Below are 15,728 nucleotides of genomic sequence, written 5' to 3'. Positions count from 1 at the left end.
AAGAGTGGGCAGACTTGATGGGCTGTAGCCCTTTTCTGCCGTCATCTTTCTATGTTTCTATGATCCGCTCCAGGTGGTGATGGTTATACAGTAGAATTTTATAAAACATTTCAAAATGTCCTTTCCCCATATTTACTAAATTTATATCAGACACAATTTATAAAAGGTGATATTAAAGGTACTATGGCTGAATCAATAGTAATTGTTTTGCCTAAGCCAAATAAAGATCCTACTTTGGTTTCAAACTACAGGCCTATATCTTTAATAAATGTGGATAATAAACTTTTGGCGAAAATTTTGGCTTTGAGATTAGCCAAAGCTCTCCCACATATTATAGACACGCATCAGACGGGTTTCGTTGCTAAAAGACATTCCTCTAATAACTCTAGATTATTGTTTCATATGTTAAATTTATCAAAAAAAAATGGATGAACCGGCTTTTACAGTTTCCTTGAATGCAGAAAAAGCGTTTGATAGGGTAGAATGGAATTTTATGTATCAGGCTTTAGAATGGTTTGGTATAGGTTCTGGATTTATACAAATAATAATAATAATTTATTCTTATATACCGCCATACCCAGCGAGTTCTAGGCGGTTTACATTAAATTAGATTAGGATCCGCATAGACATGTAGATTTACAACAAATTTATCGGATTTACAACAATTTTAGCCAAACTTGGCAGATGAAAAAGGAAAATTTACAACAAATTTAGCCAACTTCGTAGATGAAGAGGGAAGAATTATCGCAAATTTATCGGATTTACAACAATTTTAGCCAAACTTGGCAGATGAAAAAGGAAAATTTACAACAAATTTAGCCAACTTCGTAGATGAAGAGGGAAGAATTACCACAAATTTATCGGATTTACAACAGATTTGGCCAGACTTGGTAGATGAAGAAGGAAGTGGGTAGAAGAAGCAGGGGGAGATAGGAGCTATCGTGAAGGAGGAGAAGAGCCAGGTAAGGGGCCCTGAGATTATCTGAAGGGTCGGTTAAGGGTCTTGTTTGCTGAAAAGGTAGGTTTTGAGTGATTTTCTGAAGTCGAGGTAGGTGGGGGTCTCGAGTATCATTTGGGCTAGCCATGGGCTCATCTTGGCTGCTTGGAAGGCGAGGGTTTTATCTAGGAATCTTTTGAGTTGACAAAGCTTTAGCGAAGGGAAGGCGAATAGCTGAATTCTGCGGGATTTCTTGTTGGTGTAGTGAAGATTAAAGTGGGGAGTGATGTATCTTGGCGAAAGACCATTTATCGATTTGTAGCATAAGCATGCCAATTTGAAAAGAACTCTGGATTCAAATTGCAGCCAGTGAAGTTGGTGGTAGTATGGGGTGATGTGTTCCCATTTCTTCAGGCCATAGATGAGGCGAATGGCGGTGTTTTGGATCGTTTTTAGTCTCCTGGTGGTTTTCTTTATGGCACTCAGATAGATAATGTTGCAGTAGTCCAAAATGCTGAGAATGGAAGATTGTACTAGTAGGCGGAAGGAGATGTCATTGAATAATTTTTTTATGGTACGGAGTTTCCAAAGTACCATGAAGCATTTCCTGACAATGAGGTCTGTGTTGTTTTCTAAGGATAGGTTTTTGTCTAGGATGACTCCCAGTATTTTTAAGGTGTGTTCTAGGGGGAAAGTCATTCCTTTCAGATGAATTGTGGTGTTTTTGATTTTTTCTGATTGAAAATATTTGTAATGTAGTCAAGTAGTTCTGGTGTGAAATTGGTAAGGGTAAAAACATTGTATAGCTTCCCGATTGCAAGATTAAATATTAATAATATGATATCTGATGGTTTTCAATTGCAGAGGGGAGTTAGACAAGGTTGTCCTTTATCTCCTTTGTTATTTGATGTTGTATTAGAACCCTTATTGTTAGCAATACAGCAAGCAAGGGGGATACAGGGTATTCCATATTCTGATATGGAATATAAAATTTCGGCTTATGTGGATGATATTTTACTTTATTTGAGAAATCCAGAGTCTACCTTATCTTGTCTATTGGAATTAATTGATATGTTTGGCAAATTTTCAGGTTATAAAATTAATTGGAGTAAGTCTGAACTTATTGTGTAAAAGGATTATTTGACGCTTTTCCGTTCATATGGAAAGAAGAAGGATTTAAATATCTTGGCATTCAAGTTAAAAATACAATTGAAGATACAGTAAAAGAAAATGAAAAATTTGTATTGAAAAGAGTTACAGAGTTATGTGAGCAATGGAATCCGTTACATCTTTCTTGGTGGGGGAGAGTTCAAACTATTAAAATGATGATCTTGCCTGTAGTTTGCTACCAAATGAGTATGATACCTATTTATTTTCAGGGGTCCTTTTATAAAAAGCTTAATAGCATTTTAACGAAATTTCTTTGGCTTGGTAAAACGCATAGAATAGCTTTGGTATCTTTGCAAAAATCAATTAAAGAGGGAGGGGTAAATTTTCCAAATTTTTATAGGTACCATCAAGCCTATATTTTACGTCAGGGTATGTATTGGATCCTCCCAGAACTGATAGATAATGCACCGGATTGGTTATATTTGGAATGGCGCCTTATGTTTCCCCTAAATTTAGTTCATCTTCCAAGTATCAACATGCCTAGAAGATACAGAGAAAATAAGATATTAATGGATACTTGGAAAACGTTGAGGTTTATTAGTAAATTAACACCTGTCCCAATAAACAAGTCAACTAATCAGTCTTTATGGATAAACTCCAAGATTAAAATTGGCGGAGCTCAAATCCTTTGGAAGGACTGGATTATTGCAGGCATTAGATCTCTGAATGATGTTATTTCGGAAGGTAAACTGCTGGAATTTTCACAATTGCAACATAGATTTGGTCTTAGTAAAAAACAAAGTTTTAAATGGTTGCAATTGAAGCAAGCCATTCAGGTTGGGTTCCCTGAATGGAAAACATTGAATAATCAATATAGTTTAGAGTTCTTATGCTTCCAAGCAGACTTTCTAGGGCATCAAGCCGTATTGTGGTATAAATTAATATCTGGATATTTGAATAAAAAACCAAAAAATGGTCTAAGAGACATTTGGAGCATTGAGATTAAGCATCAAATTACTGCATCTCAATGGCCACTAATTTGATCTTGGAAAATGAGATGTACAGTGTCAGCATCTATGAGACAAACTTGGTTCTTTTTATTACATAGAGTTTTTTGGACCCCTACACGTTTGCAAAAATTAGATAGTTCTAAGTCCAATAAATGCTAGCACTGTAATCTGGAACCTGGGACGTTGGATCATTTACTATATCATTGTCCCTACATTAAAAGTTTTTGGAATGCAATTTGGCCACAAATTAATAAATTGATGGAAAATCATGTAGCAATATCATATGATACAGTGTTATTTGGAATGATGATGAGAAAAAAAAGTCAAATTTCACCAGAAAATAAAGCACAGTTACTTACCGTAACAGGTGTTATCCAGGGACAGCAGGCAGATATTCTCACATGTGGGTGACGTCATCCACGGAGCCCCGACGCGGACAGCTTTTCAAGCAAACTTGATTGAAGATTTCAAGTTTGCTAGTGCTGCACCACGCATGTGTGTGCCTTCCTGATCCACTAGAGGGCGCATACCCACCTCATGGTCCTCAGTTCAGATAGCTAGCAAAGAAGCCAACCTCGGGGAGGCGGGCGGGTTGTGAGAATATCTGCCTGCTGTCCCTGGATAACACCTGTTACGGTAAGTAACTGTGCTTTATCCCAGGACAAGCAGGCAGCATATTCTCACATGTGGGTGACCTCCAAGCTAACCAAAAAGGGACGGAGGGAAGTTGGCAATCCAAGAAAACAGATTATGCAAAACCGACTGGCCAACCGGCCGTCGCTCCTGGACAGAGTATCCAGGTAGTAGTGGAAGGTGAAAGGATGAACCGAAGACCAAGTGGCAGCCTTGCCAAACTCCCCGACAGGCGTCGACCTGAGGAAAGCTACCAAAGCCGCCATCACTCGGGCTCTATGTCCTGTGACTCGACCCTACAGTGCGAGACCAGCCTGAGCATATGAAAAGGAAAAACAAGCAGCGAACCAGTTGGACAAGGTGCGCTTGAAAACCGAGCGTCCCGACCAATGAGGGCGAAGGACAAAAAGAAAAGAGGAACCGTCCAAGGAGACTGACGAGCGTTGAAGACAAAAAGCCAACGCTCTCTTACAGTCAAGTGTGCGAAGCGCCACCTCGCCAGGAGGCGAGTGGGGCTTCGGAAAAAAGACGGAAAGAATAATAGAAAGATTGAAAGGAAAGGTCGAAACCACCCTGAACAAGAACTGGGGTGGAGCACGCAGGACCACCGCGTCCCGATGAAATACAGGAAAAGACGGGTCCGCAACCAGAGCTTGCAGCTCACTGACTCTGCGAGCAGACGTGAGAGCAACCAGGAACACCACCTGCCAGGTGAAGTAAGTCAAAAGAGCTTCATCAATGGAATCAAATGGAGGTATCCCAATTGAGCCAGGAACACACAAAGATCCCAAACCACCAGAGGGGCTTTGAGCGGAGGATGTACAATGAAGAGATCCCTCATAAAGCGGGAAACCGTCGGATGGACGGAGAGCAGCGTCCCATTCAGCGGCCGATGAAAGGCAGCAAATGCACAGAGGTGGATTCGAAAAGATGTAGATTTGAGACCAGACCGAGCCAAGTGCAACAGATAATCCAGCACTGAAGGCAAGGAGGCAGAAAACGAATCCATGCGGTGCTCAGCACACCACGCAGCAAATCAGGACCATCTCTGGAAAAAGCATTGCCGAGTGGAGATCTTTCGAGAGGCCTCGAGAACACCCCCACCGACTGAGAGAAACAGAAGGAGGGAGGCACGTTGCGAGGAACCAAGCTGCAGATTGGAATGCAACAGAAACCGCAATACTGAGACAGCAGAGAACGGGAACATAGGTAGAAGCTGAGTTCCCCGATACGCTGGAGGAACCATGGCCGCCAGGGCCACAGAGGAGCCATCAAGATCCTGATGGCGCAGACAAACAATCCGAGTACAGGGAGGGAACGCATAGAACCCGCCCATTCCATCGAGAAGGAAGCATCCACCACGATGCGAACTCGGTAGAACATCCTCGAGCGATCTCGAGGCAACCAGAGAGTGAGGGTTCAAGTGAACAGAACTACCTGTTGGGTTCCCCACCGAACATTCATATGCCGCAGAGTCTGAGAATGGAGCAACCATTCATGCGGCCGAAAAGGGCGACTCAACGTGTCCGCCAGACAATGCAGCACGCCCCGGAATACACCGCCCAAAGAAGAAGCAGTGATGTAACACCCACTGCCATTGACAAAAGGCTTCCCCGCAAGGAAACAAGGAACCTGTACACCCTGGCTTGGTCACCGAATACATCGCCAGGAGAAGTCGGGACGCACCAGATCACGGTATTGCAAATGGCCTGGAGTTCCAGCAGATTGATGTGGCTGCGACAGGCCGCACCCGACCAAGGACCCGAAGGCCGTCGAGATGCACCCCTACGTCAATGCCAAGTAGTCCATCGGCAGACGGGAAAACGAAGAGGTGGCCCCCCAACGAAACAAGCGTGTCAAGGTGGGCGACACCTCAATATGCTGGGAAGCGGGATCCCGATCCTTTCATCACTAAGATGCTCGGGTCCAGCGGGGAACATGAAGATGAAACCCGGCGAACCACGGGACATCCACCGTGGAAAACCCCTGCTCCCAAAAGGATCAGCAACAGGTCGGCCGAGGCCGAAAAACTGCTGAGACACCAGCCGACACAAGCGCCGACAGGCCACCTGCCGAGGCAGAGGCAGAAAAGACCGAAGGCGGACCGAGGACAGAAGGCCCACCTTCCGGCATAAACCAACAAGGGCCTCCTCTGAGGCCGAGACAAGGATCCAGGTCCGCCCCTACGGACTCCCGAGACTGGGGCGGGCTGAGATAGACCCACTCCCGTACTAGAACAAGTGCAGGGCACGAAAGGCCAGGACCAAACGCAGATGGGAGGATGGGAATGCCCGACCGACAGAAGGGAGGCTATACTCCCGGTGCGTAGGCACGGAGACACCGCTCCCGAAGGGAGTGGAGGAATCCCCCGAAGGAGAGCAGCCCGGAGGCAATGCGAGAATAGACGAAAAGAGGGCCCGAAGTCGCCGAAGCCGGCGGCCAACCCCAAACCCGGCGCTGCAGCAGCTATTGCGGCTGCTGCGAAGGAGGCCGAGATAACATAAGAAGGGTCTCCAGAGAAGGAGTCCAAACCACCAAGGCAGACGGGATGAAGCCAAAGGCGTCCCGATAGGCGAAGGACCTGTCGCGAGCTGAGAGGCGGTTAGTGGACACCGCAAGAGAGGCCTCAATAAGCGCAGAACTCACGCACGTAAAAGCGGCGAGACGCGCCTGGAGGCTCGGAACCTCAGCCACCCTCGACGCCAAGCGAGAGGCCGCATGGCGGGAGCAATAGAGCCGGAGCAGGGAGAGAGGCTGAACCCTCTCGAACCGGAGCTGGAGACGCCCAGGTGCAACCCCGGAGTCGACACCGTGGCCCAAAACCAGCCGCTGCCGCGGTAACAGCGACGTTGCTGCACTAAGCCACCGTCGACTTCGAAACACAAGGCCATAGCCCCCCAAAGGGCCCAAAGCCCCAAGCGACGTCAAGTCACACGCCCCCGTCGACGGTGCGAAGCCTCGGCAACGACGAGGCACAGAGCTCCAGCCGACGATGAGGTCCCCAGCCTCAGTCGACGTCGAGGCGCAAGCCTCAGGCGACGTCGAGCACAAGCGTCAAGAGACGCGGAGCACACTGCCGCAGCCGACACCGAAGACACCCAACCTCCGCCGACATCGAGACCTCCAGCCCCAGTCGACATAGAGGCAGAAATCAATCGAGGCACCCAGCCGCATTCTACCTCGAGGCGCAAGGCCCCAGGCGGCGGGGAGGCACCAAGCCGAATCCGACGTCAAGGCAGCTGCAGTCGACGGCGAGGCACAAAGCCCCAGTTGACGTCGGGGCACAAAGCTCCAACGACGTCAAGAAACGAAGCCTCAGGCGGCGGCGAGGCACCAAGCCCCACACGACGGCGAGGCACCAAGCCCCAGTCGACGTCGAGGCACGAAGCCCGGTCGACGTCGAGGCACGAAACCTCATTCGACATCGAGGCATGAAGCCTCCGTCGACTTCGAGGCACGAAGCTCCAGTCGACGTCGCGGCACGAAGCTCCCGCCGACGTCGAGGCACATCGAGGGTCAGAAATCAGCACCGTACCAACGAACTGGTAAGAAAGGTGCAGCAGTGCGCTCCATAAGGGCAACCTCGACATGAGTATTCCCATGGAAGGAGGCATGCATTGAAGGTCTCGTAGAGGCGGGCACGCCTGCACTCGATGCCTCCGTCGACGTCGAGGCACGAAGCCTCAGTCGACGTCGAGGCAGGAAGGCTCAGTCAAGGTCGAGGCACGAAGCCTCAGTTGACGCCTAGGCACAAAGCCCGGTCGACGCCGAGGCATGAAGCCCCATTCGACGCCGAAGCACGAAGCCCCAGGCGACGTCGAGGCACGAAGCCTCAGTCGACGTCGAGGCACGAAGCCTCAGTCGACGTCGAGGCACAAAGCCTCAGTCGACGTCGAGGCACGAAGCCCCAGTCGACGTCGAGACACGAAGTCTCAGTCGACGTCGAGGTACAAAGCCTCAGTCGAGGTCGAGGCACGAAGCCTCCGTCGAGGTCGAGGCACGAAGCCTCAGTCGACATCGAGGTACAAAGCCTCCGTCGAGGTCGAGGCACGAAGCCTCCGTCGAGGTCGAGGCACGAAGCCCTCGTCGACGTCTAGGCACGAAGCCTCCGTCGAGGTCGAGGCACGAAGCCCTCGTCGACGTCTAGGCACGAAGCCTCAGCCGACGTCGAGGCAAGAAGCCCTCGTCGATGTCGAGGCACGAAGCTCCAGTCGACGTCGAGGCACGAAGCTCCAGCCGACGGCGAGGCACATCGAGGTACCGAAGTCAGCACCGTACCAATGAACTGGTAAGAAAGGTGCAGCAGTGCGCTCCATAAGGGCAACCTCGTGAAGAGTATTCCCATGGGAGGAGGCACGCTTTGAAGGTGCCTGGAATGCCTGAGACTCAGCCGATGTCATTACCGAGGTAATGCAGCTAAAAAACAAAAGGAAGAAAGAAGACTTACCAGGGATCGAACCTACTCAGTCCGATTCCAACGAAGGAACAAGGGTCCCGGCCATCCTGCTCACACGAGGTGAGCCGAGAGAGGCCAGGGAAGCATAAAATACAGCTACAGCCAAATGAGGCCTAGCCGCATGGCTGAGGCCCAAGAAGGGCCTGCCGGTAGAAACACAATAAAAAGTCCGTTTTAAACAATTTTTTTTTTTTTTTTTTTTTAAAACAAAGAATACACGATCAAGTAACAACGCACAGCGACTCCCTAACAAAATAAAGAAGCCGCGGTGCTAGAAAGGCACATAGAAGAACGGAGAGAAGAGAGACAGGGCTTTCTGGCTCCGCGGAAAACTAAGAACTGAGGACCATGAGGTGGGTATGCGCCCTCTAGTGGATCAGGAAGGCACACACATGCGTGGTGCAGCACTAGCAAACTTGAAATCTTCAATCAAGTTTGCTTGAAAAGCTGTCCGCGTCGGGGCTCCGTGGATGACGTCACCCACATGTGAGAATATGCTGCCTGCTTGTCCTGGGATAACAAGCTTTTACTAGTCATGACAGGGGTTGCCATTCAGCATATAACCAATAACCGGAAGAATCATAGTAACCTTAATTATACATTTTGGTGGAATACAATTTGTCATATATTCAAAATGGAAAGAGTAATAGCAATACAAAGAGGGACATATCCTAAATTTATAAAAATATGGGGGCCATTGACAAAGTATTGTACTGAATGAATAGTAGGATTTATCTTCTTCTTTTCTTCTTTATCTTGTCTTCTTTATGGCACACATGGAGGGGGGGTAGTGAAAATAATTTTACATAACATGTTATAATATGGTATACAATATGTATAAGGTGATTGGAAAGTACTTGAGGGGTGGGAGAGGGGATAAAAAAAATTTGTTCAGAATATTATGTAATAGATATAAAAGTGATATTGTGTATTCATTAGTTGAAACTCAATATTTTGTACACTTCATGTAAAATATGAAAATGAATAAAGAATTATTAAAAAAAAAAGACTATAGTCAATGAATACTAATGTTTATCTTTCCTCCAGATGTAATAATTACAGGAGGATATCATATGGGAAAAATGAATTTGTTACAACAGGAAGAGAAAGGGGGAAGAGAATAGGAAGTTGAATGTTACAGAGGGAAAAGTAAAATGCAAAACAGGTTATAAAAGCATTTTTAAAAATTTGCTACTACATTCTAAAGGCCTCATAGAAGTGGAAGTCCTAAATATTTCTGTGCAATAGCCATCATTCATTAAAAACCTAGTTCATCCCACAACCTACATGTTAAAGAATAATTCTCAAAACAAACAGAAGTTCATTTATACAAATTCTGCTAAGTCACCACACACACACCTGAGGCCCAGCACAGCTGATCTTGCAGACATCGCAGTAGTGGATCTGGGGTGGTTTGGGAGGTTGTTTTGGCTTCAGTTGCTTGTTCTGGAATGGAGTTTTTTTAGTGAAGGTGGACCCTGTCCAGGCAGCAGTTGCAGCAGCAGCTGCTGCTGCTGCCGCTGCTTGCTTCTGTTGTTGTTGCTGCTGCTGATAGTAGGATGATGCAGCAGAGTAAACAGCTGCTTCATATCCAGAATACGTGGCACCTAGAAGGTAAACAATTTCAACCTTATGCTCCAAAATATTTTAACAGACAAAATTAATGAGCTACAAATTAACATCTTCCTCTCTTCACATAGTTGTTCCCCATGCATCTTCCATAGAAGACTGTTGCCCTGTGAGTTTTCCCTGCACTAATTACCCGCCTTGATATGCTTACATATATAAATGGAAAGATCTTGGCACTCCATCTGCAGGGTCCAATTGTGCTAGTGCCTTAAGACGCAGAGCCTCCAAAACTAACTCAAATGACCCAATTCTTCACAACGAAAAGTCTGGCCACTGGAAAGGAGTCATCCTCTGGTTGCAACAGCTTTCCTACCTCTGAAGTCTCTTTCAGGAAGGAAGCCTCCATGCTACCTTCCACCGAATTCCAAAAATTTCAAGAAGGGAGGGGGAGTAACTGACATCTCAAGGCAATCATCCTACCTCCTGTGATATCTCTTTGGGTCCAGTGAAGTGTTCCACAAAAGGTCCCCTCACTGGAGTCAAAACCTGAGGGAATTATACTGACTCCAGAGGCAGTAGCCCCCTATTCTAGGGCCTGTTTTGCATAAAGGACAAAGACCTGCAACCACTCGGTCTCAAGGACCTCATAAGGCCCCCCCACTTGGTCAGCAAACACAAAGGAGACAGTCAACTCTGCACAAATAGCAGCCAAATCCACATTTATTCAAAGGCAGTATACTACACTTCTTCTCCCTCTGCATTTGCGGGTTCAGCACTCGCAACTTCAGTTATTTGCGGTTTTTACCTTGCTGGCTTCACCCCCCCTCTCCCCGAATGACATCATCCTAGAGTGCCAAGAAAAAGTTTGCCACTTTTTTCAGCACTTGTTTCAATATGGTCTGGCAAACAGCAACATGCAGAAAAAATTTCTAGTTATTTGCAGGCCAGCTTTGCCCCCAACTCCCGCGAATATGGAGGGAGAAGCTTAATCAGTGATGTCAAGATGTTTTTACCCTCTTACTTTTGGTACATTTTGTTACAATCACTATGAATGTGTTAACATTTGTTTCTTTTCATGTTAGTCCATTAGATCATTTTACTTGCTTTGTTCAACTAATATAATATGCGAAATACTTAAACATGCATTTTGTAAGTATACTCACAGATTTGGATTTCATTGTTTGTTTGTCATTTACATTACTGGCTATGTATGTACTTTTAATTACTACATTTCCATTTTATAACAGTACTGTTTTTTAACACATTATTTTTAATTGGATTTATTTGTTTTGACAATTATTTATTTTGTGTTGTAATATCTATGTCACTTGGCATTTTATAACATTGTATGCTCTAGGTTAGAGAATGACACGGGGAAAAAAATCTGTCCCCATCACTGCACCGTCCCTGGCCCACCATCCTCTGCATCGCCCCGTCACCGCCGTTCCCTTCACCGCCCCGTCACCGTCACCGCCATCCCTTTCACCGCCCCGTCACCGCCACTGCCATCCCATTCACCGCCCTGTCACCGTCCCCATCTAGCACCCATCTTCTTCCCTCCGCTCCCCCATAGTCTGGCATCTGTCTTCTTCCCTTCCAGCGTCTTCTCCCCACTCTGCCTTCCACATTTCCTTTCAGGGTCTGTTCCTCTCTACCCTCTTTCAATGTCTGTTCTATTCCTTTCCACCACCACCCTTCCCTCCCTCCTTTACCATCTGTTCCTTTCTACCACCCTTCTTTCATATCTTCTATCAGTCCCCCCACCATCACTAGCAGTTTCTTTCTCTCTCCCCCTGCCCCCCCTCTTTATTTTTTCCTTTCTTTCTCTCTCCCCCTAGCCCCCACAAAGCCATCGTGCCAATTTCTCCACTTCCACGATTCTTTCCCTACCCTCACCCCCAAGCCAGCAGCCAATTTCTCCCTGCTCCTTCCCCGATGTCCTGAACTTCATCGGGCAGCAGCAACATTCACAATTCACTGCTGTTGCCCGTTTCAGGCCTTCCTCTCTGTCGGGTCCTGTCTTCATGAAAACAGGAAGTAGGCAGGACCCGGCAGAGAACAAGGCCTGAAGCCGGCAACAGCAGCGAATTGTAAACGCTGCTGCTGCCCGAAGAAGGTAACGGAGCACCGAGGCAGACCGCTTCTCCCCCCTCCCAGCCGAACCCCCGCTGACCCTCTATCTCCCCCCCTCCGTGAACCTTTCCGACCCTCCCAGCGAGAGCAGCAAACCTCCTTCGCGGCTTTCTCCTCCCTCTGTCGCGTCACTGATGACATCATCAGTGATGCGGCAGAGGTAGGAGAAAGCCGACGCTACTGGAGGAAGGTTTGCTGCTTTCGCTGGGAGAGTCGGAAAGGTTTTCTTTGGGGGGGAGGGAGAGATAAGAGGGTCAGCGGGGGTTCGGCTGGGAGGGGGGAGAAGCTGTCTGCCTCGGTGCTCCAAGGCCTGGCGCCATTACCTTTTTCGCCCCTCCCGCCCCCCCCCCCCCTTGGTATGCTACTGCTCTCCAGCTCTCCTTAGTTTGCCGGTTTTCTTTTTCGGCGACCGGCACGCTTTCAAAGAGCCGCGCACGCGCGGCTGCTCAAAGTTCAATCTTCTGCTCTGCTGCAACTTCCTGTTTCCGGTTGGGTCAGAGCAGAAGATTGAATACTGAGCAGCCGCGTGTGCGTGGCTCTTTTGAAAGCGTTCCGGTCGCCGAAAAAGAAAGCCGGCAAACTAAGGTGAGGTGGAGAGAGGAAGCTGGTTAAACGATCGAGCCGGCGTGCGGGTGGGCGCTGCGGGAACCGCACGATCCTTTATGCCTCACTGCGGTGACAAGACCATTCACCGGGAGCGGTGATGGCCTTGTCCCGTCCCCGCAAAGGCTGCTAATTTTCATTCCCCGTTTTTGGCGGGTTACCCGCGGCTAAACGCAGTAGCCACGGGTAAACCGCCACCGTGTCATTCTCTACTCTTGGTCTCCTGACGCAAGCATTATAGCCAAAACACGGTCTGTGTCGAGCCCACGATTTTCTACATGTTTTTATGATTGACAAGACTGCTTTATACATGGATACTATTGGTTGCTAATAAAAACACTCTGCTCTTTTCCTTTGTATTTGGCCCACACTAGGCCAACCATAGATCAGAGGAGCTAACCCACCAGCAATTTCCAGAATTAATGGATTCTTGCACTGACACCAAGATGGTCAAATTCCCACAATAATGGGCAGATCACATAGACTGAATGGGAAGGGCATCAGGTGTACCTCAATCTCCCTCTAGAACCCCTGTGACTCCATCTGCATAGCTGGGAGAGATGAGCTGCTGGCTGAACACCGCTGCTGGCTTATTTCCCCCATCCCCCAGGGCTCAGGAGATGAATGTACCTTTCCAAAAGTCCACCCCAGAACTACCAGCCTCTATGTCTGAGGCTCTTTGGTGTATGGGCTTTTTCTTCTCTCTTGTGCTGTTTTAGTTCTTATTGTTTTAATTTAGATTTATACCCCTAATAAAGATAGGGGAATAAAGAACAGTAATTTATTTTTATCTAATGTTACAGGGGAGCTGGAGGAGAGGATGTGGTCCTGCAGAGACCACCACCAGGCACCTCATCAAGCTGAAGTTCCAAGGACTAAAGCTAAGGGTCGAGGAGGGAAAAGCACGCTCCTCCATGCTCTACCAAAGAAACAGCCAAGTTCTAAGCCTCAGGAGCTATGGTTAAGGGACTTAACCGTAAGATCAACATCTCAAGGAGTCAGGCCTAGGTAAGTGACCTATTGTACTAGGCCAAACCTACACCATCTGCTGGAGGTAGAAAAATACAGGAGAATTACAGGGTGCATGAGCCCTTATACCAGCGATGTTACTAGAATAATTTAGTATCTCCACTTCCATCTGCTGGTAGAGGGACTCAACCCACTGATTTGGACTGGTCTAGCAGAGATAAGGAAACAAATATTCCATTAAACTAGTCCGTAGATATTGCCTGCTGCTTATTTTTAGTAATATTTAGCCAAAAGCAGAAGTGCCCATTATCAAGAATGTGTTGCCTGTCCATACAAAAAGTAATAGCAGATGTAGAATTTTTTAAACAACTTTCCCTATGCAGCGTGCAAAACTAATACATTGCATGTTCTTACCAGAATATGTAACAGCTGTGGTGCTATATGTAGCACTCTGGGTATATGATGGGACCACAGTGGCTGCTGCAGCTGCTACAGGTTGCACAGTGGAGGATACTGGATATATAGAAAATGTAGTAGCTGCAGGACTTGGAGTGGCTGGTTTTATGGCTGTCACTTGTCGAGTTTGCTGGCCTTGAGAATACTGAGTTGCACCCTGGCTATATCCAGCTTTTGGAGCTACTGTAAAAATAAAAACATTTTAAAAAATGGTAACATTTAGAAGTTTGAAAGGAGAAAATATTGTATGCTACCCACTTCACTGAGCTGGTTAATTCCATAGTGTCTAAGACAGGGCTGCCCAAATCCAGTTCTCGAGATCTACTGGCAGGCCAGGTTTTCAGGATATCCACAATGAATATGCATGAAGAGAGATTTGCATACCAAGAAGGCAGTGCAGGCAAATCTCTCTCAATTGGTTATACTAGCCTGCCAGTAGATCGAGGACCGGACTTGGGCAGCCCTGGTCTAAGATGTAATTTTGAACTGATTAAAACAGTCAATATTTTCCCCTGTAAAAGCCAGAGACCACACTGTAATTCTATTAATAGAAGCCTCACAGTGACCTTCCTCGGTAGGTTCCTTAACACACAGCTACAAATTCTGGAAGGACTACCTGATGAAGTCTTGGGAAGGGGAGGGGTGCAGCACAGTTACTTAGTAACAGGTGTTATCCAGGGAGAGCAGGCAGATATTCTCACAGATGGGTGACGTCAAGTTTAAAGATTTATTTAAAATTTGATACACACGCTTATCAAATATTTCTAAGCGAATTACAATATTAAAATGAGGGGATAATAAAATACATGGACAACTTTGAACAGACGTACAATACTAGACTGGTACAAGCTGGAAAGGGGGAAGAACTACAATGGTTATAGCGCAAGAGAAACATATAGGGTTAGAATGAGGCGGGGTAAGAGATGTCATCCACTGAGCCCTGGTACGGACAGTGCAAAAGAATACTGTCACTAACTTTTTTTAAAAAAAAGTCTCGAGACTGCCCGTACTGCACATGTACGAGTGCCTTCCCGCCTGACACTGGCTCACCGGACTTATCAGTTCAGTAATGTCCTCAAAAGGAGTGGAACGGAGAAAAGCAACTGAGGCTTCTATTGCTCTAACTTTAGGTGCTGTGACACAACATTCCTACGGAAGCCAGCCTGAGCATAACAGGAGATAGAGTCCACCAACCATGTAGAAAATGCCCTTTTGGTAACCAGAGTTCCAAGTCTGTTTAGGATTAAATGAGAGGAGTAACTGAGGAGAGGTTCTATGAGGCTTTGCCTGATCTAGGTAGTAAGCTAAAGCATGTTTACAGTCCAATGTGTGGCGTGCAACCTCACCAAGATGGGAATGTAGTCTTGGAAAGAAGAGCTCCGCCCTCCTTCCAGCCAGCTCAGACTTATGCCATTGATTTTTTCCATCTGCGGGTTCCTGATGAAGGGGCGCTGAGCTCCCGAAACCGGGCTTGGTCGAACCTGGTATTCAGGGGTGTACTGACTACCTATTTCCCCCTGTCCTTGCTGCACGACTTATGAAGACTACTTGAAGCTAAGCCCGTTGTCATTGTTTGGGAGAGTGGGCTGGGGGAGTTCTCAGAGTGGTCTCAATGATCGATTTCACCTGTGTTTTATTAGTTATTTCACTGTGGTTTGATTCACATTTTGATTTAAGGCACACATGAGGTACCCGATGATGGTGTGTAGGCAGGGGTATGGTTGCCTCCGCCTTGTTAGAAACATAGAAACATAGAAAGATGACGGCAGAAAAGGGCTACAGCCCATCAAGTCTGCCCACTCTACTGACCCACCCCATTAAGTCTGAGTGCATATGACTTAGTTCCTTAGCT

The 15,728-nt window shown here is 47.0% G+C and overlaps 1 protein-coding gene across 3 annotated transcripts in view; it reads right to left on the bottom strand.

Moving 5' to 3' along the window:
• ZFR (zinc finger RNA binding protein) overlaps positions 1-15,728 on the bottom strand; it is a 339,213-nt gene that overhangs the window by 271,235 nt on the left and 52,250 nt on the right. For all 3 annotated transcript variants that reach the window (XM_033933312.1, XM_033933330.1, XM_033933320.1), the window contains exons 6-7: positions 13,835-14,059; positions 9,506-9,753 (exon numbers count right to left, since the gene is read on the bottom strand). In XM_033933312.1, coding sequence (XP_033789203.1) covers positions 9,506-9,753; positions 13,835-14,059 — 473 coding nt within the window. The remainder of the gene's footprint in view (positions 1-9,505; positions 9,754-13,834; positions 14,060-15,728) is intronic.

This window comes from Geotrypetes seraphini, chromosome 1, assembly GCF_902459505.1.
Source record: "Geotrypetes seraphini chromosome 1, aGeoSer1.1, whole genome shotgun sequence".
Taxonomy (NCBI): domain Eukaryota; kingdom Metazoa; phylum Chordata; class Amphibia; order Gymnophiona; family Dermophiidae; genus Geotrypetes; species Geotrypetes seraphini.
Note: the sequence above shows the minus strand (reverse complement) of the source record. Positions and strands in the feature narration are given on the sequence as shown.